General features: G+C 39.4%; 1 protein-coding gene across 1 annotated transcript in view; it reads left to right on the top strand.

The window, feature by feature from the left end:
- Window positions 1-26,186, top strand: part of LOC122814416 (oxysterol-binding protein-related protein 10-like) — a 1,436,298-nt gene that overhangs the window by 389,008 nt on the left and 1,021,104 nt on the right. The window contains exon 2 of the mRNA XM_044086999.1: window positions 232-407. Within this exon, the coding sequence (XP_043942934.1) occupies window positions 232-407 (176 nt within the window). The remainder of the gene's footprint in view (window positions 1-231; window positions 408-26,186) is intronic.

Consider the following 26,186-nt stretch of genomic DNA (forward strand, 5'->3'; position numbering starts at 1 on the left):
TGGCATATATAATTAGCGGGGGGGGGGTGAGGGGCACAGCCCTCCACAAGAACAGTTTTGATGAATGGCACTTTCGATATTGTAGCTGTTCGACATTGTCAGTTTTCAACAATGTGATATAGGCCCGAATTGTCTACAGTGCATCGTTGCCAGGGCAACCCTGGTACACATTCCCTTTAGTTTTCTTATGCAGTTAGCAAAACAATGTTTGTCTTTTCTCTACTTCCACAGGTACTTTTTGCTGGAATATGACTCTGGACTTCTGCAGTATTTTGTCAATGAACAAAGCAAGAACCAAAAACCGCGAGGATTCTTGTCTTTAATGGGAGCTAAAATTTTGATCAGTGAAGAAGAGCCAAACATGTTTACTATATACTCTACTAATGGAGAGTTTTACAAACTCCGAGGTAAGGTGCACACTGTACATTTCTTCCTTTTTTTCTATTAATTATGGTACTGTGTTGAAGTTTGTGTTCTGTATTCTTTTTTTTGTTTTAGATGACCACTAAAATGGTTATGCATTAACTGTGCTGGCCAGCATCTTGCTTGAAAAAAAGCATGATTGTGACAGTCTAGCTATAAATTGCTATTTAGAATTTGGTTTCTTTTACCTGGGTGTCAAAGACTTTAGCTCTAAGTAAGCCTTTGCTGTCGCGCATTAGCAGGCTGGGTACAAGAGAAACCAGCTAAGAAGAGATGGGAATGAGAAGCTGATGCTGCCTCACTCATCCCTGGGAAGGGTATTGGAAGGCACGTCACAAGGGCTCCATGTGGAAAGGCCCACAATAGCAGAACTTACAAATAGAAACTTTAGGGAATGCAGGACTGTCACAGTGTGTGCATATATTCTAACTGAAAGGTGTGTGGAAGTACACAGGTGCACACATTGCACCGTATCAGGTATTGAACCTCATTTGGCTGTAGCAGATTATATAACTCTGTTTGTTAGTTTTTTTATTGTGGTTGCTTGCTGTGTTAAGGTAGTCAGAATTACTGGGAATAAGTCTAGTTATCCATGATTTAAAAATATTTTATAGCCTTATGTATTTTTATGTTTCTAACTGTTTAGTAAGTACAGCTTTTTGTGTGATTTTTGATATATATATATATATATATATATATATATATATATATATATATATATATATATATGTGTGTCAGAACTTTGAGACACCATCACTGTTGTTTCTCAGAGCCATCTTTTCTCTCTCTCAAAAGTTGGTGTAAATAGGTAGTTAATGCTGAAATTAGTGCAGGAATAGAGTAATTAGTGATGCAGTAATAAAATTATTCTAGGTCCGAGTCAGTAGTGTGTTGGGCCAGGCAAGGCTGCCCTTCGGTGTAATAGAGCCCTAGGCAAAGAGTTCGATGGGACCCTGCCCAACACACAAATCCCTGTTTTGCCCATTCCCCAGTCTTCACCTCTTCACCTCATCTAGTTTATATTTTTCAGCTGTTCTGAGTTACATTTTAGATTCCATGATACCCTGAAAAAATCATGACTAAGGAAAAAAATTGTCTTACTCTTCAGCTTTGCTTTGTCCTGTATCCTTTTAATGCTCTCCAATTGGGCCAGAGGGAACTGTAGTAGCTGTGGAGGAAATAACTGAATTAAACTGTCATGATTTTTTTAAATGTTCTGAAGTATATTCTATTTTTTCCCAACCTTTTGATTCAGAGATATCCCAAACAAAAATCATAACTTACTAAAGAAAGAAATAGTGTCATTCTTCAGCTTTCCTTTTACTTGCATCCCTGCCACCCTAACTGTCCACGAGTTGCAGTATATTACCTCTGGGGTAAATGATAATCTTAACCTGCAGGTCAGGGGGTCCACTAGACCCCTCAGAAGTCTTGGGAATGTAGATGCTCTGAGATGCATTTAAGAGCTATTTCCAAAACTTTTGATCCAGTGATGGCCTGAACAAAAAAAATTTGCAGGTTTTTTTTTTTGTGTGCGTCTGATAAAGTAACAGTTCACAATAAACTGAAAAGACAACATATGCTTGTAAGAATGCATAAATTCCACTCCCATATGGAAACAATGTCTGTTCTAGTAAAAAACAAGTCACCCTCTGTGAAACCCTCTGGCTGCTATTAGAATATGTTGAGGTTTAATCCCGAAATTGTGAGGGCACATGGTTTTGACCGTAAGTTTGTTTCTAAGCCTGTCCGGGACTTAAAAAGTTTATATGAGCAGAGCCTACACCAGAGAGTAAAAGAAGAGGAATGAAAAAATGTGGAGGTTGTAGTCAATGTCCATACATTATTGAAGAATATAGTATTATTTTAGGTAACATCTTTAAAACAAGGGTGTTTTTTTAAAAGGAAATCATGGAAGCAAAAATATTGTATACCTAGTGGTATGTAAGAAATGTGACCGTTTCTGTGTTGGAAAAATGGAGGGAGCGATGGAGGGAGCGTTGAAGTGTAAAGACAAGCACGTTTATAGCATTAAGAACAAAGACATTAACAACACTCTGCATAAATGTACCTTGCATGATGACTTGATGAACATGTAGATTTTAGTCCTCTGGTTGGGGACTGGAAAAATAGGTTGGAATAAAGGTAGTTAATATGGCAATTTAGACTGAATGCTTTTACCGCACCTGGTTTAAATTATTATATTTCTATACAACCTGTTTTAATGTTCTAGTCAGCTAAATTATAAAATGTAAATTGTGTTCTTAAAGAGTTACCTACAAAATATGAAATGCAGCTTGATATTTAAGCTTTCTTGAGTGCAGGTTTTTTTCAAGATTATATTTACGTAGTGTTTAAAGATGTGCAAGTTACATTTTTATATATATTCTTTTATACCTTATAAAATGATAGAGCTTATGAATGTGCTTTTAGCATTACATTGTTTTTTAACAACAGTTCTGTTTGTGGTTGTACCTTTAAGAAAATATTCGTAGACAAATTGATTGTTTAATTGGTTCAGTTGGCTTTCTGGAACTTGCATAAGGAATGATCAAATAATTGATTGTGTTTAGATGAAGTGCTAGCTGTGTAAGACAAAAGCGCTTAATCTTAGTTTATTAAAATATTCCTTGGAGCTTTACTCTGCTTTAAGTTTTTATGGGAAGCTTTCACACCACTCTGTCACCTCTCTATGTTTATTGGTGGCTTTGGTTTCATTATTTGGTTAGTCCTCTGGTATCAGACTTGGATATGAATAGCACAAATTGCCACATTTGTGTATTTCAAGTAGCTGCTGTCAAACATATGTATACAGTATGCCTGTTCACCCCTATCCTAAAAGGGAGCCGCCTTCTGTGTACTACTCTGATGTCAGACTGGGACAAACCTGAAAGAACAAATAGAAAACAGTAAAATATTTTAACCTGTTGCTGTCAGATTTACACAACATTCCTGCTTACCACAGCACCCCCAAAATAACCACCTTTTGTGCATCCAATATCTACTTGTCAGGAAAGTGAAAAAATGACAGTCACAGTAATTTAGTCTGTCATGTTTGTCCTAAACAGTTCAGTGCCTCCAGACAAGCTATAGTAACCTTCTGTGACACTGTTTGAGTTTTGATTGTGACAGGTAATTATAGTAGTAATGACCAAACTATCTCCCAACCCCTACACAAAAGCTTTAACTGCTTTCTGTGCTCATCTCTGTGTAGGACTGGTGTGAGGTTCAGGGCAGAGGCCACTACTAAACCTCTGTTTTATGCAGCCTAAAGTGTGAGGGCCACCAAGATCCCAGAAGCTCTGGGGGCCTGCCTATTCCTATTCTTTGATTAAATTTTCTGCCATATTTTTGAAAGATAATTATTTGCCATTTTTTTCAGTGCTGCATAGACTTGTGTATATGCCTGCCAATACTGTGTCCAGCCTGGCACCATGGTGAGGGAATAGATTCCCAACTGTGACTTAGGCAACCATAGTTCAGTTAGTAGCCCCGGCATTAAAGGAGAAAGGCAGGCAAAGGAAAGGAGTGAAGGAGATTTCCTGCTTGTCTCGCGTGTGCACTCAGGAGTACAGTGTGTGGTGCTAACTTCCTGATGGAGACCAGAAGGATCACCACTCGTGCCTCAGTGGGGTAGGGAAGAGGGTTGCTTGGAGGGAGTGCCCCGTGTGGAAATGAGAGAATGACCTCTGCTTTCATTTCATTACACACCCTTCCCCTTCTGCCAGCTGTATACATTACAGCTAGGAGAAACAAAAGCAGAAAAACCTGAAACATTCACTGATAGCTGTCTGAGTGATGTGCCCTTCCAGTTGCTCCTCACTCTGGAGATGGCAAACTGATGGACAGACTGGCCATGAATGGGCTAATAGCCAACAAACAGCCCCTTGGAAAAGAATGTCAAAACATATATATATATTTTTTTTATAGTGTGACCCCACAGATAAAATCTGTGATCATTTTATATAGACACACACACGCTCACATGCGCGTGGGCGCACACACAAACACACACACACACACACACGCAATGGCCCAGAATGCCAGGTCTATTATAACATGCTCCTGATTTTTCAGTTACACTTACACATGGTCCTAAGAAACCAGGTCTGTTAGAAGATACACAACCACTCCGGCACGCTCACACACACACGCTCACACACACAAGCTCACACACACATGCACACACACACGCACACACACACACACACACACACACACACACACACACACACACACACACACACACACACACACACTCTGCATATTTGCCTATAGGTAAGTTGGAGGAACACAAGTTCTCCTGTTTCATGTCTTTGGACTGTTGGAGAAAACCCAAGCACGTGGATAAACCCACACTGTGACAAGGGTGTGCACACTTCACACAAGAAGCGCCAGCCAAGAACTCCTCCCACAGCCATGTGCTGTGAGATAGTAACACTGCCACTGTACCAATGATCATATGCTTTCATGCATGTCCTGCTCTTTCCAGACCACCAAAAATAGCCACTATTTATTTAATATAAAGTGAAAGAAATTATAACCAACTTGTTATTCTTAAATACCCCCCACACATACACACAAAGTACAAGCCATGTTAATAGTAGTTTTACACATTTCAGCAAAAACAATACTTTTTTTTAACACTATTTTTGTCATGTCAGATCAGAGAAGCATGTCTTTTCATTGAATGCTCATTTAATTGAAAGTCCAGTCATCTAAAACTTTTAATGTAAAATTCTTGTCGTCGAAACCTCTTTTCTTCGAATTACAAGTCCTTGAAAACTGTAGAAGTGTGTCTGTAATGTGTGATGGTGTATTTTTCTGGGATAGCAACCATTAAAAGTAGGTTGTTTGCAAGATTGTAGAATTGGTAATGACTATCATAATGTTGTACCCCAGATCTGTATAAGCTTCAGCTTGTGTGCCAACGTTGTTTCATTGTCTGTTCTGTTTTACCTTTCCTCAGTGGCTGTGTTAATGTGGAGTTAGTATATTAAGTTGTAGAGGGACAAAGCCTCCACAAAAGAGGTGCAGAGGGATTGCTTCCTGCAAAAAATAGGTTTGGTATGGTATAATTGTTGTCTAGAATGTTTTCAATGAATTGTGATTCGATAAAAAGAGTTTTAGATGATTTGACTTTCAATGAATTGAGCACTGGATGAAAAGCTATGCTTCCCAGATCAGAAGCTACCCTTTAACTGTAGTACCCAACAGTTAATTACCACTTTGACTGCACTGTAGATGTCAGACTGTGATTAAAAGTAGTAATATTAAAGGTCACAATGATAAAGCATTCTGTTTTACTCTGCACAGATAAACGCTAGTGATGTGATAGATTAGTAACTATTTAAACAAAATTATTTACTTACATGCACAAACGGCTGCCATTCAGCAATTATAGCCACTTGGGTGTGCAGTTTAGACCTCTGATTATGATAAAATAATGCCTGTGTAAAGCATCCAATCTTTGTTCCATGGACAGTAGCTAAGCAGCTGCAAATTAAGGTATTTTAAGTTGCTTTATACAAGTAGCATTAATTTGCTTTATACAAGTAGCATTAATCTTGCAAAGCCAGAATAATGAGCAACAGCAATTTAATCTTTGTCCTCTGAAGACAGCACAAGCAGTTATAGCTTATTTGTTTGTGTACATCTCAGACACTGGCATCTTATAAAATAAACATAATTAAATAAATAAATCTCTCAGTCACATAGAAGGCCAAAATGTGGGGGGAGGAGTGGAACTTAAGCTAAAAGTTAGTCTGTTTCATACCTCTCAATTTCTTTGTTGAAGATCCACAAATAAAGCCAAAAATAATGGGGGGGGGACGACAAAGATCCATAATCAGGGCCATTTTGCGCTGCGGTGGTGGTGCTGCAGTAGCATTGTCACCTCACAGACGTTGCCCGTTCGATTCTCATTTAGAGCGTCTTCTGTGTGGCGACATGCGTGAATGGGCATTCCTTCGTTGAAGGTTGTGCGTTAGGCCCGGCAAGCCAGCACGTCAAAATCTACTGCCAATCATTAGTGGACCGGAGTTCCGCTGTGGCGACCCCTAACCGGGAAAAGCCAAAAGAAACAAACAAACTGTAATTCGTTTAAAAAGTTAACAGAGCAACACATTTTGCATTAACATCCATTTTTAGAACAATAAAAAGTATGAAACACTACCTGGCATTACTCACTAATTGTAGTCCTTAGAAAAAAGTTAATAAAACGAAGTTTGGGATCAGTATACATTTTATAAACAGAAGTCAGGGTTTCCAGATGTTCTTCGTGTTTCACTGTTGCAGTCATTGCATTTGGGTAATCCTGCTGGCAGGTTGCCCTCAGTCGGCCTGAATTCCAAACTCCTGGGTCCTGTGTCGGCTGCTGTCTCCCCTTCCCTGACGTCAGGTCGTCAGGGGTAAAAAAGATGCGGCCGACGCTATTTTCTTTAGTCTTTCTTGCTGCGCGGTGCCTGAAGCAGAAGCAGTTTGCAAGTGCCGGTTGGCCGACTCCTGAGATTTTCGTGTTTGAATTTCAGATCCAAAGTCTTCTATAAAGCTAAGTACCCCATTGGGGAAACTTTTTTTCTTGCTCCAGACCGATGTCAGAAAAAGTTCATTGTATTTCTTGTGGGAAGCAAATACCTCATAAGGACTTTCATTCTTACTGTATTCCTTGCCTAGGCCCTGACCATAACGTTTTAGGTTGTCGGTTTTGTGCTAGATTTAACCAACGCACTATTAAGCATTGTGAGATAAAAACCAGATGCTCTCACCACGAATGAGGTCAAAATCACAAGTCCAAATGTGATGGAAATGAAACGAAATATTCACAAGAACTCCAGTAGTAATCCAAAACAGATTTATTAAAGTGTGAGCGCTTTCGCGTAATACCTACTACGCTTCATCAGACAATATAAAATTAATTAAAACCACCATTTAAATACAGAAAAGCGCGCCAAAGTTTAGCATCTAAAATCAATCAATTAAGCAAATGACACTCTATAGAATCCAATTAGATTAAATTGCATATACATTCAGTTAGAATCTAACTAGACCATATTGTCTCAACTCATATAAAGAAAGGTATATATCGGCAAACTGCCGACTATGAATTTCATTTGTAAAAATGCTATTAGGCAATGCTAAGTGCCCAGAAACACATCGTGTTGTAAGCTAAGCGCTAAAATATGCTAATAATAAGGCACTCCTAGACATGAATAAAATAAATAAAATAGATCGTCTTGTAGATGTATAGAGTAAGATGGACTCATGATATGTTAACCAATGGTTATGGGTACTTGATGATAAAATTAAAATATGTTATATGCATAAAATATGCATTGAATATATAGGAATGGTCACCCTTTGAAATAATACAAATAAACTATCATTAAGACTTCATTTAAAGATAAAGAATATCAATATATGTATATATATATTAAAGGAAATAATGATAATAATGTCTAAGACAGTATATTAAATTGATAAATAGATGAATAAATACATAAAATACACTATTAAAAACTTATTATTAATTGTAAGATAAACAAAATTTTTTATATATGTATGTATCACCATATCTATTTATATTAAAGGTGTTACTAACATATACCCATTATATGGTAATGATCTATATGAATAAATAGAAAAACATGATGTGCAAATATGCATAAATGTAAAAAATGTGCAAAATATATAACTTTATATATGAGAGTAATCCAAAACATACATATATATACATATATAACATATATAAAAAAATACTGTAAAAATATATGAATATACTATAATAATTCATGCACAAGGGTGTTGTTAAATAGATCTTAAAAACATGAGATATTAAATGATAAATATTAAATAAATGGAACTCATCTAATATCTAAAACTGGTTTAATAGAAATGCAGCTATTTAAGCCAGGTGATAAGTGTGCACCTAGTCTCAAAATCCATTTTAACTCTTTGTTGCTTAAACATGTGGCATTACTACCACCTCTTTTATTAAATGTTACTATCTCTAGAACTCTAAAATAAAAACTATGTGAAGGATGTTCTATTATGTGTTTTGATAGAGCATTTAGGTCATTTTTTCTCTGTATGTCATAAAGGTGACCATAAATTCTGTCCTTCAGACATCTCTTTGTTAAGCCAACATAGAAAGCCTGACATTTTTTGCATGTTGCAAGATAGATCAAGTTTTTAGTTGTGCAGGTTGCAAAAAATCTGGGTGAAAAAGTATAAGTCAGACTGGGATGTTGAAACTCTTGTATTTTGGAAATATAGTTGCATCTGTTACAACTGTAACAAGGACAAGTTCCTAATCTTTTACTAATGGGAGTTGATACTGGGTGTATAGGATAAGAATCATTACATAGTAATCATTTAAGGTTTGGGCTATTCCTATACATAAAATAAGGTTTGTTCCCTACAATTGATTTGGTATCCGAGTCCATGGTTAGAATCTTCCAATTATTAAAGAAGACCTTTTTCAAACTACTAATGCTACTGGTATAGTTCAAGGTTATAGCAACGTGATTCACTTGAGTAACTGAGGCACCTTTGTTTATAGATGCAGGAGTCTTACTGTTCGTGTATCTAGTTCTGTCTTGATATATATTCTTAATAATACTGTTTTTAATACTACTAACCAAAGTAGGCTGATAACCTCTTTCAATAAAAAGTTCTTCTAGATAATCAGCTTCAGAATGTAAATCGTGACTATCTTTACAAAGTCTAGTTAATCTAATGAATTGACTTTTTATTATGCCTGGGAAGATATACCTGGGATGCATGCTATCGAAGGTTAATAATGTGTTCTTCCATGTAGGTTTCCTATATAGTGTAGACACAATAGAGCCGCTAACCGTTAGTCTGAGCGTTGTATCCAAAAAGTGGATCTTCTCATGGGAACAGTCCATAGTGAATCTAAGAAATGTGGAAGTAGATTCAAAATAAGATAAAAAATTCTCAAAATCTATTTTCGTACCCTCCCAGATGATAAGAATATCATCCACAAAACGTTTGTAGAGCTTAATCTTAGCAAAGGAGGGATGACAGAACAAACAACTCTGTTCCCAATTGAGAACGACCAAGTTGGCATGCGTATTGGCACAGGGGGTGCCCATTGCCACCCCCCATTTTTGTAAATAGTAACTATCTAAAAACATGAAAGCGTTGTTGTTTAATACTAGCTCTAGTAGTTGGCATATTAAAAGTTGTCTATCAGTAGTAAAGGTAGTCTCCTTCGATAGCAATTCTCTTATGGCTTCAATCCCTAAGTCATTGGGTATTGAGGTAAAAAGATTTTTTACATCTAATGTGACTAAAAGATATTCATGTTCATTAGAGGTTAGATGTACATCTGATAAGTAATTTAAAAGCTGATATGTATCTTTCAAAATTGAAGAATAAGAGTCAACTACTGGTCTTAGCAGAAATTCAGTGAAGGACGATATGTTGGCAGTTACCCATTTGTCTCCTGATAAAATTGGTCTTAGTGGTATAGGAAACTGGTTCTTATGTATTTTGGGTAATCCCTTAATGATAGGTATGGTAGGATTATCAATAAGAAGGTAATTTTATATCTGTTCACTGATCTGCCTACACATTAAAAGATCATGTAAAGTTTCATGCACATCTTTAATAATTTTTACAGTGTCATGTGGCATCAATTTTATATAGGTGGCATCATCTGAAAGCATCAAAGACATATTAGTGTTATATTCAATAGTTTTTAATATAACCATACCTCTACCTTTGTCCGCTGGTTTTATAGTGACTTCATTACAATTTTTCAAATATTGTAATTAAATGAATTCTTCTGAAGTGAGGTTATAAAAACATGGTTTAACACCATTAGAGAACAAATGGTAAAAATCCTGCTCACATAGTTTTAAAAAGCATTCTATGTGATGTGTGAAGGTGCTTTTGCGTTTAAAAGTGACCTTTTCAGTAGCATTTGTTAGATTACATCTATCTTTAAAAAATAATTTAAGTGCAACCTGTCTGCAGAATAGTCTAAGATCAACAAGAATATTACTGATAGTGTCAGGACAGGCTGGAATAAAATTTAGTCGTCTGTTCAACAATGATATATCAGAGTCAGAAAGAGAAAAATCAGAATGGTTAAACAGTAAATCAGTCACATTCTTGTTTTTCTTGCTGGGTTGAAATTTTCTCTTGATAGTTTTCTTTTCCTGGGGCCTCGACTGTGTGATCGGCCTCTGTTGTAAAACTGTTGTTTCACGGGATAAGGTAAAAAAGAAGAAGAAGAACTGTCAATACGTAATTCTTTTGGCCTGGCTCCTACTGTTAAATTACCAGAGGACTGTTTCAGCGCTTGCTGGTTAGGGGGGGGCGTGTCAGTCTCAGTGGAAGCTATGATGTTAATAGCTTCCGAAGGGGAAGGTGACAGCAGTTCATTATTCCCCACAATGTTATTGGTATGAAGTGTAGATTTTTCTACAATGGGTTGAACGCTAGCAGATATGTTACTGTTCATTTGTAAATGTCCAGTATGGTCATTACCATTAGTTGTGCTCAGAGAGGCATTGCTACGTCTCGGCCTAACAAATATTTGGCGTGAAGCAAAGTCATTGAAGTCCCTCTGTAGTTTACGTAGCTTTGTTGATTTTAGCCTTTCACTATACGAGTTAACTTGCAAACATATATTGTGTAGTATTTTAACACAATACTCTGATTTAAAACGTTCGTTTAAATCTCTATATGCTTGATCAATTTTACAGTGTAAATCAGATTCTATAGGATTAAAATACTCTGAGTAACTTTATGTACCTGAATCCAAGGTCAATATTCAAGTCCTGCCATTTTTTAAGGAGTACAGGATGTGTTTCCCCATACTTCGGCATGCAAAGGACTCTCATCCCCCTCGGTACGATGCGATGGTGTAAGCATGCCTCGAGGTGTTGTCTTTGCCAGGCATATCTTTGTAGCCTGTACATATCATCCTCAAGCTCCTTGGATATGGTGTTAAATTCGGTGATGTTATCGCCTTCATCATTTGCAGGAACAGCAGTGTTAACATTAGACAAATCCAGAGCCAATAAAGGGTTTAATTGTTGATGTAAAAGCCCGGTCCAAATGGCTGAAGCATCCCTAGTCCCTGGACAATAGTCTAGTTCAATATTGATGGGTTCCATCGCGTGCAATCGGTGTAATAGCAAAAGCAAAAAGAGTAGAGTATAATAAAAAACACCCGATAGCTGAAGAGAGTACCTGTAGCGTAAAACAGATAGTGAGATAAAAACCAGATGCTCTCACCACGAATTAGGTCAAAATCACAATCACAAGTCCAAATGTGATGGAAATGAAACGAAATATTCACAAGAACTCCAGTAGTAATCCAAAACAGATTTATTAAAGTGTGAGCGCTTTCGCATAGTACCTACTACGCTTCATCAGACAATATAAAATTAATTAAAACCACCATTTAAATACAGAAAAGCGCGCCGAAGTTTAGCGTCTAAAATCAATCAATTAAGCAAATGACACTCTATAGAATCCAATTAGATTAAATTGCATATACATTCAGTTAGAATCTAACTAGACCATATTGTCTCAACTCATATAAAGAAAGGTATATATCGGCAAACTGCCGACTATGAATTTCATTTGTAAAAATGCTATTAGGCAATGCTAAGTGCCCAGGAACACATCGTGTTGTAAGCTAAGCGCTAAAATATGCTAATAATAAGGCACTCATAGACATGAATAAAATAAATAAAATAGATAAATAAAATAGATCGTCTTGAAGATGTATAGAGTAAGATGGACTCATGATATGTTAACCAATGGTTATGGGTACTTGATGATAAAATTAAAATGTTATATGCATAAAATATGCATTGAATATATAGGAATGGTCACCCTTTGAAATGATACAAATAAACTATCATTAAGACTTCATATATTATTATTATACTCTACTATTAAGCGTTGGTATGATTTTGCATTAAACTATTTTGGACGCAGGTTTAACTATCCAGAAATGTCATCTGATAGCCATCCGACTACTGGAGTTCACAAAAAACGCAAAGAAAAAGATAGACAACCGAGGACCAAAACCGACGAAGTGTCTCCTAAGACAGTCGCCGGTTCTCAGTGAGGCGCTTTCGCAGCCCCTGATGCCTGCTACTTTAGAGTCGCAGGCTGCTACCGACTCCCACGTGGAGTCGGCTATGCTGCTGGAAACTCAAGGTATTGGAGCCTTGGACACTATTCCTTCAGATGGGTCCGGAGCCGCTGAGCAGGCACCGGCTTCTGGGGGTGTTTTCAGACCTAAACATCTATACATTAAACCAACTTCAAAAGCAAAGACTAAAGCACCTTCAAAGGCAAAGAAAGAAACTCGAGAGCCATGTGGACAGGCCTCCATGCCCAAAAAGCTGATGCTCAAAATGGCCAAAGACTTGATTACCTTGAGCTGGGGTTTCCATCCCCCTCCTGATAAGAGGCCTAGGCAAGAGACTGACTATGAATCTTCAGATCAGGTTTCCATTTCTTCTGATTCCTCTTCTGATCAGGAATATTTTGTTCCCCCCATGAGGATTCTGATGCTGAAGAATCTATACCTTCAGCTTCTCCTCCAGAGGACTATTCTTTTGGGGAAACCTTGCATACCATGAGGGAGCATTTCCACTGGGAGAGCCAAGATTTTTCAGAATCTAAAAAGAGGCTCAGGATTTCCTGCTACTACCTCAACAAAAGCCACTAGCCATCCCTCCTGTGTTTGACATTGTAGATTATGTGTTTTCGGAGTCTAGTCTTACCCCTGACTCCTTTCCTCCAGCTCCTGTTAAGCCTGACAGATATTACAGGGTTCCTGACTCTCATTAATTCCTTTTTCAAAACCCTGCTGCAGACCCAGAAACTATTTCTCAGGGCTCCAAAGGAGTTAAGGCTTCCGCTGCAAAACACCCTACCCCCTGACAGAGATTCTAGGGCACTGGATAGATGGGGGAAAAAGGTTTACACATCTGCTACTTTGGCTATAAGGGCCTTAAACTGTCAGTTTCATACGCTCAGATATCAGCAACATGTCATGGCATTGCTTAAGCAGAAAATGTTGTTAAACTCTGAATTTGCAGAAAACAAGGAAATGCAGGATTTACTGCATGCAGCTGAACAAGTTGGAAAGCATACTTTGCAATGTGGGTTTGATTCTTTAGAGACCTCCTGCAGTTCCGCAGTTACAGGTTCTGTAATTAGGAGGCATGCTTGGTTAAAGGAACAAAATCTGCCTGAACATGTTAAAGTATTAGATGCACCTTTACAGCATGATACTTTGTTTGGTGTTAAGGCAGAAGAGGTGTTAAAGAAAATGGAGGACAAAGCTAAATCTATACAAATGGTCAAATATTTTTTACAAGTACAGCCACCTAGGTTTAGTAGACACTGGCCAACAAAGAATTGGTCCTTTACTGTGTCAGACAGACCTCAAATGGGCAGACCCAGAAGCCCTAGAGGCAGATCCCAGGCGCAAGGTTCATTCCGCTCAAAACATTGGGGGGCTTCTACCTCCAAAGTTGGAGAAGACAAATCACAACCATTCAGGAAACAGTCCCATGACTTCCCCCTGCCTGCACCAAGCACTTATCTCCTGGCAGCCCCCTTAGGGGGAAAATTAGCACTTTTTTCTCAAAATTGGCACATTATAACCCAGGACAAGTGGGTCTTAAATATCGTGTCACAAGGGTACAAGTTCCATTTCCATACCCTGCCAAAGGCAAATGGCTGGCCAGATCTGCCAAAAAATCAATGGGAAGAGGCACAAAAACAAGTCTCATCCCTCATGGACAATGGGGGCCATTCAACTAGTACCAGAGCAAGAGCAGGGACAAGGATTTTACTCAAAACTGTTCTTGGTACCCAGAAAGGACAAGGCCTGGAGGCCAATACTGGACCTATCTATTTTAAACACATTCCTGGATATACCAAAATTCAAGATGTTAACTTTGCAGCAGCTCCTGCCATGCTGGGCAAGAACGCTTCGCTTGTGACTTTAGACCTAAAAGAGGCATACCTGCATGTCCCAATCAGACATATGCAGAAGATTCCTCAGATTCAAGGCTGGCTCAATGCATTACCAATTCTCTGCACTGCCCTTTGGCTTATCTACTGCGCCCAGGGTCTTTAAAAAGTGCCTGGCACCAGTAATTGCATTCTGCAGACAAAGAGGAATACAAATATATTCTTACCTTGGACGACTCTCTAATTCAAGCAGAGAACAAGGACATTCTTCTACAGCATCTGGCGTTTGTGAAAAGACTTCTAACATGCTTAGGGTACACAGTCAACGAAAAGAAATCAAAACTAGTACCCTCTCAAGAGATAATATTCCTGGGTGCAAGCTTAAATACAACTGCCCAGATGGCTTATCTCACGCCAGACAAACAAAGGCAACTGACTACCTATTTCAAAATGCTGGCAACAAAGGCCCAGTTATCTGCAAGAAAAATTCTGCAGGCTTTGGGCTTCATGGCATCCTGCATCCTACTAATTCCATATGCACGACTGCATATGAGGAAACTTCAATGTTACCTAAAAAGTGTTTGGACTCAACATTGCCACAGCCTGGAAACTATGATTACTCTCATTCCCTACCTGCAACAGGAATTTCAATGGTAGGCAAAGGCTTGTCACCAAAACAAGGGACAACCATTCACATTACCCCCTGCCAGGCAAACACTAACAACGGATGCATCAGATTATGCCTGGGGGGGGGGGGCCCACATGGCAGGGAGATGAATTCAGGGCACATGGACCTCAAACCAAATGCATCTACATATCAATCAAAAAGACATGCTTGCAGTTCAAAATGCCCTGACAGCTTTCAAGGACCTACTTCATCCAGGACAACTACTGATAAAGACAGACAACACCACGGTCATGTGGTATATAAACAAGCAGCGGGGCACACATTCTTACCCCCTTTGCAGACTAGCCATGACTTTGTGGGACACAGCACTGACTTACCAAGTGCATCTGCAGGCACAATTCCTGCCAGGAAGGAAAAATACTGTGGCAGACGAACTAAGCAGAAACCTCATGGATCCCCGCTAGTGGCACCTGGATCCACAAGGCTTCAGCATGATAAGGAAATGGGGATGCCCGGACATAGATCTGTTTGCCTCCCCTCACAACTACCAACTAAAAAGATTCTGCACAAGGATTCATCACAGACAAGCATGGAAAGTGGATGCCCTATCAGTATATGCATTTCCCCCTCTGCCTCTCCTACCCAAGGTACTCCTAAAGGTCAGACAGGAGAAGCCAAGGATGATATTAATTGCCCCAGACTGGCCCCGCCAGCACTGGTACCCAGTACTAAGGAGCTTGTCTTAATGCCCAGCTTGGACCTTACCTCAGATACCTCAACTACTGTCCCAGCAAAACAAGCAAACTAACAGTAGGTAAAACTGCTTTTCAGTTTGTAGCCTGCTACAGATCACCCACCTTGTCTCAGGACCCCCACTCGGCATTCCTGAGAACATTGGAGAATATAAAGGTCTCACCAAACACCATGATATTGGGGGATTTCAACTACCAAAATATTGACTGGGAAAACCACTCAAGTCCCAACTCTTCCGCCCAATGGTTCCTGGAGTTTATAAACTCAAATGCCATGGAACAACTGGTTACCACTCCCACAACAGGGGACAACATATTGGACTTGGTCATCACCAACATGGGGGCTCAATGTTCCAGATGTGGCAGATAGGTTCAGTGCTAACTTTACCCCCCCCCCACCCCCTAAAGGGCCCATATCTATACAGGAAGAATGCAGAGTCCCTGTAATCACAACTACGCAGGTGAAAGCTGCACACTCTAAAGCCAAAAACACAGCATCCATGGGACCGGACAACATCCCAGGCTGCGTTTTACACAAACTTCAGAATGAACTGGCTCTCCATTCAAGCACCATGTTCAATAATAGCCTCGCATCAGACTTTGTGCCCACTGAATGGTGCACAGCAACAGTTATCCCACTCCACAAAGGGGGAGCCACCACTGATCCTGGGAACTATAGAACTATTAGCCTGACGAGCCTGGTCTGCAAGTCCATGGAACGTATCATCATGGAACTCATAAACAAAAACATTGGTAACCTCCAAACTCTGGATCCCACCCAGTTCGGGTTTTTGAAAGGCAGATCATGCCTCCTGAACCTGATAGACTTCTTTGAGGTAGTCACCAAAGCCGTAGATGAGGGTAAGGTGGTTCACACAGCCTATCTTGACCTCGCCAAAGCTTTCGACACCATCCCACATTCTGGAATTATAGCTAAACTCAATAAACTAGACATAAATCCCTACGTCATAAGATGGGTTGCCAACTGGCTCACTGACAGAACCCACACTGTAAAAGTTGCAGACTCCAAATCTGACCTCAAACCAGTGAGAAGTGGAGTACCACAGGGTTCCATCCTGGGACTGCTCCTGTTTGGTATCTACTTCTCTGAAGTACAGGCCAACACAGAAGGCCTAACAAAGTTCACAGATAACTGCAAACTAGGAGCCATAGTCAAGTCCCCAAATAATGTGAACATCCTACAGAAGAGCCTGTCTGAAACAGATGCCTGGTGTCAGAGCCATGGCCTCAAGCTCAGTGCCAAAAAGTGCAGTGTCATCCCCTTTGGTAAAAACTCTGTACCCATGAACTACCACATAGGCAGCAATCTGCTTAACACCGAATGCTTGATAAGAGACCTTGGGACCCAGGTGGACAGTAGTCTCTCCTTTGATAGTCCCATCGCCACCGCCACAGTAGTCAGGAAGTCCTTCTACATGGCACACCACATCATAAAAGGGTTCTCATCCAGGAAAAAAGAGGTCATCGTTCCCCTCTACTCGACACTCATTAGACCCACTATAGAGTACAATGCCCCTTTTGGAATGTACCTCACAAGACATCTGCAGCAGCTGGAAAGGCCACAGAAGTACCTCACAAAGAGGATTACTGGACTCAAACAAATGCCCTACACTGACCGCCTCAAAAAACTCCAGCTTTACTCCGTAGCATATCGCCTACTCAGAGGTGATCTCTGCCTAACATATAAAGCTATGTCAAACCCAGAGCTGTTGGACATGCTACACCTAAAGAAATCCCAATCCCTCCGAGCTACACGCTCTAGGGACCTAAACCTCGTCACCACAATAAACAGGACATGCTGGAGGGATAGATTCATATCCCAGAGACTTCCCATACTCTGTACAGACTACCCATCTATGTCAAGCAAAGTTCTTCATTAGCACTCTCCAAGAAAAATCTTGATGAGTGGATGGGAAATAGGAAATACACCCCGGGGATCACTTCTGTGTCTCTGCTCGACAGTGGCACAGGAAAATAACTTTCTTGGGTGGCGTAAGCCAGGGAACCTTGTTGGCTAGGCTTACGTAGGCCCTTGGGCCGATAGCCTAGTACCTACCTATGAACCATACCTGAGGTAAACCCCTCGTTGGTAAGATCAGACCATAAACTAATCACAATGGGCATCCACATCCTGACCCCACCCCCAGCCAAGGAAACCACTGTGAAAAATTTCTCAAAAGCAAACTTCACACTTCTCAAGACCGAGGTGGAAAGTTTCAAAGCCCCCGGGCAAATGGAAAATGTTACCCAAACAGCAGAATCCTTTACAAATGCACTCTATGAGCACCTACAGGAATGCATGGATCGTGCCAACCCAGGTAAAACTAAGACTCACTCCTCCAAAAACAGGAGACCAGTCTGGTGGACCCCGGCCATAAATAAGCTATACAACAGAAGGAGGAAACTATTACATTATAAGGCAAAATCCCAAAAAGGGAAGGCATCCCTGATCAGTACTAGCAAGAAACTTCGATCCCTCATAAAATCATCAACGGCTAGCTTTGAAAGAAAAATCGTCAATGACTCTAAAGATAATCACAAGGCGTTCTTTAGCTATGTCAGTGTCTATCCCAGAATAATGCAGTCCCCCAGACATCACAGACACACAGGTGAAAGCAGCCCTTTCCAAAGTAAAAAAAAAACAGCATCAATGGGATTGGGTGGTAACCTGGGTTGCGTCTTACATGAGCTCCAAAATGAACTAAACCCTCACATAAATTCACTGTTCCAACTCAGCCTTACCACAAGTTATGTAACCAAAGAATGGCGTACAGCAACAGTGATCCCACTCCACAAAGGTGGCGCCAAAACGGATCCCGGGAACTATCACCCTATAAGCCTGACTAGCCTGGTCTGCAAGGCTATGGAGTGCATCATCATGAGTCTCATAAACAAAGACATTGGGAATCTCCAAACACTGGACCCTACCCAATTCGGTTTTGTTAAAGGCAGATCTTGCCTCTTAAACCTAGTTGACTTCTTCGAAATAGTAACCAAAGCCGTAGATGAGGGAAAGGTAATCCACACAGCCTACCTGGACCTCGCAAAGGCCTTCGACACAATACCCCACTCTGGCATCATAAATAAGCTTACCAGCTTAAATATTAACCCATATGTCACAAGATGGGTTGCAAACTGGCTCAGGGATAGAACTCACATGGTCAGAGTCGTGGATGCCATGTCCAACTCTAAACCAGTTACAAGTGGCGTCCCACAGGGCTCAGTGCTGCGACCCCTCTTGTTCGGTGTATATACTTCTCTGAAGTACAGGCAAACACAGGAGGACTGTGGCTTACCAAGTTCACAGATGATTGCAAACTGGGAGCCATAATCGACTCACCAGCTGACACAAGCATCCTCCAGAAGGGCCTTACGGAAACAGATACCTGGTGTCAGAACCATGGCCTCAAGCTAAATGCCAAAAAGTGCATAGTCATCCCCTTTGGGAAAAACAAAGTGCCCATAAACTACCACATAGGAGGTAATCCACTAAGTATGGAAGAAGTAATTAGGGATCTGGGGACCCAAGTAGATAGTAACCTCTCCTTTGACAATCACATTGCCAATGTGGTTAGAAAAGCCTTCTATATAGCTCACCTAATCACAAAAGGGTTCACATCTCGATCAAGAGAGGTCATTGTGCCCCTCTACTCATCAGGCCCATAATTGAGTACAATGCCCCATGTGAGATGTACCATACCCAACACCTGCAACAGCTGGAGAGACCTCAAAATGCCTCACCAATAGGATCGTGGGCCTCAAACAAGATACCCTATGCAGCTCGACTAAAGAAACTCCAGCTCTAATCAGTTGCTTACCGCCTACTCAGAGGTGATCTCTGCCTGATGTATAAGGCCATGTCTAACCCGGAATTGTTGGACATGCTCCACCTCAAGAAAACCAAATCCATTAACAGCTACACGCTCCAGGAATTTAAACCTTAGCACAACATTAAATAGGACATGCTGGAGGGATAGATTCTTATCCCAGAGGCTTCCCTCACTCTGGATGGGAAATCGTAAATTTACTCCTGGGATCACTTCTATGGCCCTGCTGGACAGAGGCTCAGGATTCTAGTCTAAAAGGGAGGCGAAAGCCAACACATTCTGGCTATGCTTATAAATGCCCTAGGGCAGATAGCCTAGTACCTACCTATGAACCTGTCAGATCCTGCACAGCCAACTCAGGACTTTAAACCTGGCAGCATACAAAACACACCTCTCAGTAAAGCTGTGATGGATGTCATCTTGGAGGCCAGAAGGCCTAGTACTAGAAAATCTTACGCTGGAAAATGGAAGAAATTTTGTGCTTGGAACCAGGCACAAGGAACCGATACAGCTGTGCCAAATATTCCTCAGATTTTGCAATACTTAACTGAGATGCTGGACAAAGGTCTATCTTTTTCATCTATTAAAATTCATGCCTCTGCCATTTCAGCTCATTACAATACAGAGCCACCAATCTTTTCTCATCCCTTACTAAAACAGTACCTCATAGGAGCCAAACACTTAAGGCCTCCAAGAAGATCACCAATGCCTGCATGGGACCTCAACTATGTCTTGGAAAAACTCACCCTGCCACCTTTTGAGCCAGCTGCTATGGCTCATATAAAGTATTTATCTTGGAAAACAGCTCTGCTCCTAGCAATAACTTCTGCAAGACGAGTCTCAGAGCTTCAGGCACTCATGGCTGTGGAACCTTTTATCATTTTTTATCCAAACAGGGTCTCTCTGAGGACAAACCCAACATTTATGCCTAAGGTGGTGTCCAGTGTAGCCCCAAACTATTCACCTGCCAACTTTTTATCCAAATCCACGGAACAAGGGGGAGAGAATTCTGCATACTTTGGACATACACAGACAGCTTAGATTCTACTTGGACAGAACCAAAGTTTTCCGAAAGACAGAACAATTACTAGTGGCATATGCTGCAGGATCACAAAGAAAGGCCATCTCAAAGCAGACTTTTTCAAAGTGGATAGGCCACCATGGCAAGCCAATGCCTAAAGGCATTAGGCCACATTCAACCAGAGCTGTAGCCACTTCAGCAGCCTTTCTCAGGGGAGTACCAACCAAGGACATTTTATAGGCTGCTACTTGGAGTTCAGTGCACACCTTTACAAAGCACGATCATCTGCCACTCTACTCTAAATCCAGGGCAGGCTTTGCCACTGCAGTTCTGCAGGGCCTCATAGCCGCTCCTAATGCTGTTTAGCTCCAACCTCCCATCCATAGCTTTGGGACTCTACCCAAATGTAATGACTGCAACAGTGAAACACGAAGAACATAGTACAGTTGTGTACACTTACCATAAATGTAGATGTTTGAGTGTATTCACTGTTGCAGTCCAGGTTACCCACCCGCCATCCCCGTTTTCTTCTGATGGAACCTATCTTTCCTTCTCTGATTTATACAACCTATGTGGTGTATTTGCATGTAGCTGAAGGTAAAGTTTATATTGGGGCATGTATTTATATGTATATAAGTTTTGGCTACCCTCTTAGAGGGCACCTGACATCTGGGGCAAGAAAAACTAAAGAAAATGGCGTCGGCCGCATCTTTTATACCCCTGACGACCTGATGTCAGGGAAGGGGCGACAGCAGCCGACGCAGGACCCAGGAAGGCCGACTGAAGGCAACCTGCCAGCAGGATTACCCAAATGTAGTGACTGCAACAGTGAATACACTCGAACATCTACATTTATGGTAAGTGTACACAACTGTACTTTATTGATAGTCTGTAATCCTAAATGATTTGTCAACAACAAAAAAAAAAATGAGGGACAGGCCAAAAATATTAGAAAAAAATTAGGGACAACTGTTGACCACGTTCAAGCCACAGTACTGCCTTGTTTTGTTTTATCTCACAGCTGCATTGGCTGACTAATTCAGTGATGAAAAGACTTTCAGTGGACCATTCGACCTTACTCACTAAAGCAAGTTTTCTCTCAGCTCGCCTTGAGTCATCATGCTGAAAGTTAAAATAAATTTTACAAGTAGTGGCTGTCTGGTAATGCATTCAAAGGCAGTTTGGTTCGCCGTACCTCAAATGCTCATCATGCTGAAAGTTAAAATAAATTTTACAAGTAGTGGCTGGCTGGTAATGCATTCAAAGGCAGTTTGGTTCGCCGTACTTCAAATGCTCATCTTCTATTACTGTCACCTGGCTTGGGGATTCTTCCAGTTAGGTTGCCTTACATAGTGACTCTCCACTACACTCACCCCAAAAAAAAAAAAAAAAATAGTCAAAGCAAGGAGGAATGCTGGCCATAGAGTTTAAGTGCTTAGAAGGGTGCCTTTCTTTTCTTTAGTTCTTTATTTTTTTAAATAAAGAAATGTGGAAACGCTCTTGCCACACCCATTTACTTAAAAAAAACAAAACTAAATAAAGGTGTGAAAAAGGAGCCATAGTCAAACTGCACCATTGGTGGCTGCCTTCGCCTATGCGTAAGGTCAACTATGGGATGGGTCCTGGAGAGACCCAAGGATAAGGAATAGGGTATAATGTTTTTAATAAGTGAGGTCTGCATGGCTTTGTTGTTGTTTGTTTGGTGCTGGACTTGGGTTATTCTACAGATTAATTACAACTTCCAAAGTACCTTTTTAGTTAATCTCTTATAAATAAGAAGGGGTTATGATGGGATGTATTTAGTGATGTATTTTCTTACACTCATGTTTGCAGTAATGTGATTATAGGGAGATTTTCTTTTCTTGTCCTAAGTTTGAAAGCCAGGTAATAGGTGCAGGGAAATACATATGTTATGTATCTATCAAATGACGTGAACAGAGTTTGTACTGGATAACTGTACATTCCTTATCTTACCTTGTGGTTGTTTCAGCTGTATTTCCATCTTTGTTGTCCAGTTGCATCATTATTATTTTTCTGTTTATTGCTTTTGCCACGAAAACTGAATAAAAGTAGTTTAAAAATATATATTGCCAAGAAAAAGAAAAATAGTAATGTTACTATATTTGCCCAATAGTGACTTTGCTGTACTATTTGAAAAGCCGAGCTTGGGCATGATGCTGTATAACATTATGGGACATTGCCTCCATAGCAATCAAGAGATCTGTTCTTTTATAAAGAATGTTGACAGAGCTCTAGCCCGTAGTATGAGTTGTAGGGTGCCTGTCACTATCACACACACTGTCTTATTTTCTCATTTGCTACGGCGCTTGACACCATATGAATATCAAAATGAATTCTTCCACAGCAGTCCTCCTGTATGATCCTCCCTTTGGTCAGCATTCTTAAGTGTCACTATAGTTGCATAGGAAAACCCCACCATAGTGGTCCTTGTTCCCAAAAAGCTGGACTCAGATTTTCTGTCCTCAAAGGAACTGTGCATGCTGGGCAGAAGCTCATAAATTAGGTGTCTGTGTGTTCTAATCTGCTTTCTTCTGCTCAGAACCCTGCTATTCATCCAACCGTCCCCCCAACAAAGAATCAATGACTGTGAAAGGTTTGAGATTGGGTTTTCATGTTTGACAGGTTGTCCTGCATATGCTTAAATGTCAGACTTGTGTATTTTTAAAGGTACATGGCAGATGAATTGCAACACATGGTAGGAAATATTAGTTGCTCCGTGGTCTACTGAAGCAAAAGGTATTTACTGGTAGCTGTTTTGTCTAGGCTGACCAACTTTGAAACCCATGTGGCATACAGCTAGTTGAAAGGACGGCTAGAGCAGCTGAGCTTGGAATCTGTATATGTCTGTACTCCTGGACGCATCTAACTAGAGGCACCGAGGCAATTATCCTAGATTTTTCATTTAAGGGCCATCTCCTTTTTTATCTCACGTCCCTCAGCATCTCAGAAATATGCAAGAAGACTGGAGTGTTAGCCAAGATGGCAAACTGAGAGCAGCAACTGATGAAACCTCTGTGACTGAAAATTTCTGACAATGTAATCAAAAAAAATAAAATTTGAAGATGCTTTTATTCCTTAATAGTCAGAAAAAAGATTTATAGTTTCAAGTTCTTCAAATGCAGTAGCTTTTCTGTCAGAATTTCAACTGTTTAGTTAAGAGATAGGAGACTTAAACATGAGCCACTGAAGAAATGGTACTCAGGATTCTTGTGTTAAAAAAAGACATATGAGTAATATTATCTAGTATACATGATATATTACTTAAAATAGACAAACTGGATACAAAACTAAAACGTTTCAAAGAAGAGACCAGAAAGGGGATGGAACATTTTGAAGCTATTGTGGGACACAAATCAGCAGTATGGAAGAGACTTTGAATGGTCATTAAAGTATAATAACTCAAGGTGAATCTGACTGAATTTCTTTTAAAACAAAATAACTGGCTCATAAAAAATTATATTTAGAAAATAGACGGAGGCAAAATAACATTAGAATTCATGGTATACCTGAAAAATATGAGGGAAACAATAAACTTATCTACCTGGCTACATAAAACATTGTGTACCTGAAACTTTATCTTTGTAATTGAAAGAGCACATAGATCCCTGAGAGTACCTTCTAAGAAGGAAAACTCGCCACCATGCTCAGTTGTAGTTAAGTTTATGTCTAGCTTAGAAAAAGATCAAATATTCAAAGCAGCATGGTCTAGCCCACATATTAAAATAGGTGAGCTTGTAGTCAGATTTGACTATGACTATTCCAATAAAGTAACTAGTAAAAGAAAATCCTGTTTACCACTGATTGTGGAACTTAAAAAGAACAATATTAAAGCCACTTTAGTGTTTCCTACAAATATTAAATTATTCCTTTTGAAGAAACCAAAATATTTAACATGCTGGAGGAAGAATTCACTTTTGTTAACGGCAACAAAATCCTTAATACTGAAGAAATGGAGTAGAACAATATATCTCTGAAGGAGAGAATGAGCTGAATTTTTGGAAAACTGCTTCTAAAACCAAAAACAAATGAGTCTTATTCACTGATTGTTGGACTATTATTTTCTGAAGCAATAGATTTGCCTTTTAAGTAAAAGGTTTGCAATGGACTTTAAGCCTCAAAACAAATGTACGTATGCATTTATATTTAAGTTAAAGCATTTTTTCATTATGAGAAATATAAAGGGTTGTTTTTACTGTTTTACTTTATTTACAGTGAAAGAGTCAATATATTTAATTTAACTAAACCTATGTGTTTCTAAATGTTAAAATACTTTCTGTAAGAAAATGTCATTATATTATAAGCAGTAGAATTGGTAACTTTAAAGCTATACATGTTAAGATTTTATTTATTCAACATCACCTAGTAGCACATTGCTGAGTTAATTGAATGTCAGATCAAAGTAAAATGCTGATTGGAAGTGGTAAAGTGCTGGTGATTTTGTTTTCCATGTCACTGTGTAACACATTCCTTTCACAGGTCATATATGAAACAGGCTCACTGAGAAAGCTTGAGAACAAAATGTTCCATCTCTTCAGAAGGCTACAATTGCCTTGAGCTGTGCTGAATAAAATCTAAATTAGTTTATCACTGATGCCTGTGAAATAAGAAAAATAACTTTCTATTTTTTTTTTCTTTTCTCAAGTATATATGTGAGAAATCTACTCAAAATAACCTCTTTTCTTTACTTAGATGTGATGAATTGGTGCGACAAAAGATACAATAATGATATAACTTATAATATATAGTAATGTAACATTTGCTAACATTTTACATGTTAGCATATGCTACAATGTTATTAACTTGAACTGTACATATTAATTGTACATATATTAATTGAAGGAAGTAAAGTTGGATGTTTGCTGCTGATTAGAACAGCTTCAAAAAGCTAAGAGGAATGAGAAACTTTGAGGAAATTAGCAGTTGCTGTGTGCTATGAATTGTCATTTTCATATGCTGTAGCCAGATTCTGATATCAGAACAGCAGTTCACAGTGGCTGAATACATGTATCCAAGTTAAATAAGCATGACTTATTTTATATATAGACAAAATTGCTTGGAATATTAGAATTAATGAGTAAACATCTTATGAATGCATATACACAAGGATTGCAATATCTACTATGTAAGACTACTAAAACAGCAGTTTCAGTAAATTAAGAAATATGTACACGTACTGTAATATTTAATACAGAACTTGTGATTAAATAGCTATTTGATTGGGGATTTTATAAATGCAAGATATATAGAATAAGGTAGAATACTAGTGGGAAAATAAGACAAAAATATACTTTAAATAAGCTGCTTTTAAGAAAGATGTCTATTGCATATACCTGTATATGAAGGAAATGTGAATGCACAAGATCTCATGTACTTTACATAGAAAATAATATAAAATATTTCAGTATAATATGAAATTGAAATTTGAAGTTTACTCGTGAACTTTGAAGCTTTTTACTTGCTTAACATTGTCCTAGATTTTCTTCAGCACAGTTTTAGATTCACTAAGCCTACCT

The sequence above is a fragment of the Protopterus annectens genome, chromosome 10.part0 (assembly GCF_019279795.1).
Source record: "Protopterus annectens isolate FY-2018-M chromosome 10.part0, PAN1.0, whole genome shotgun sequence".
NCBI classification, from domain to species: Eukaryota; Metazoa; Chordata; order Ceratodontiformes; family Protopteridae; genus Protopterus; species Protopterus annectens.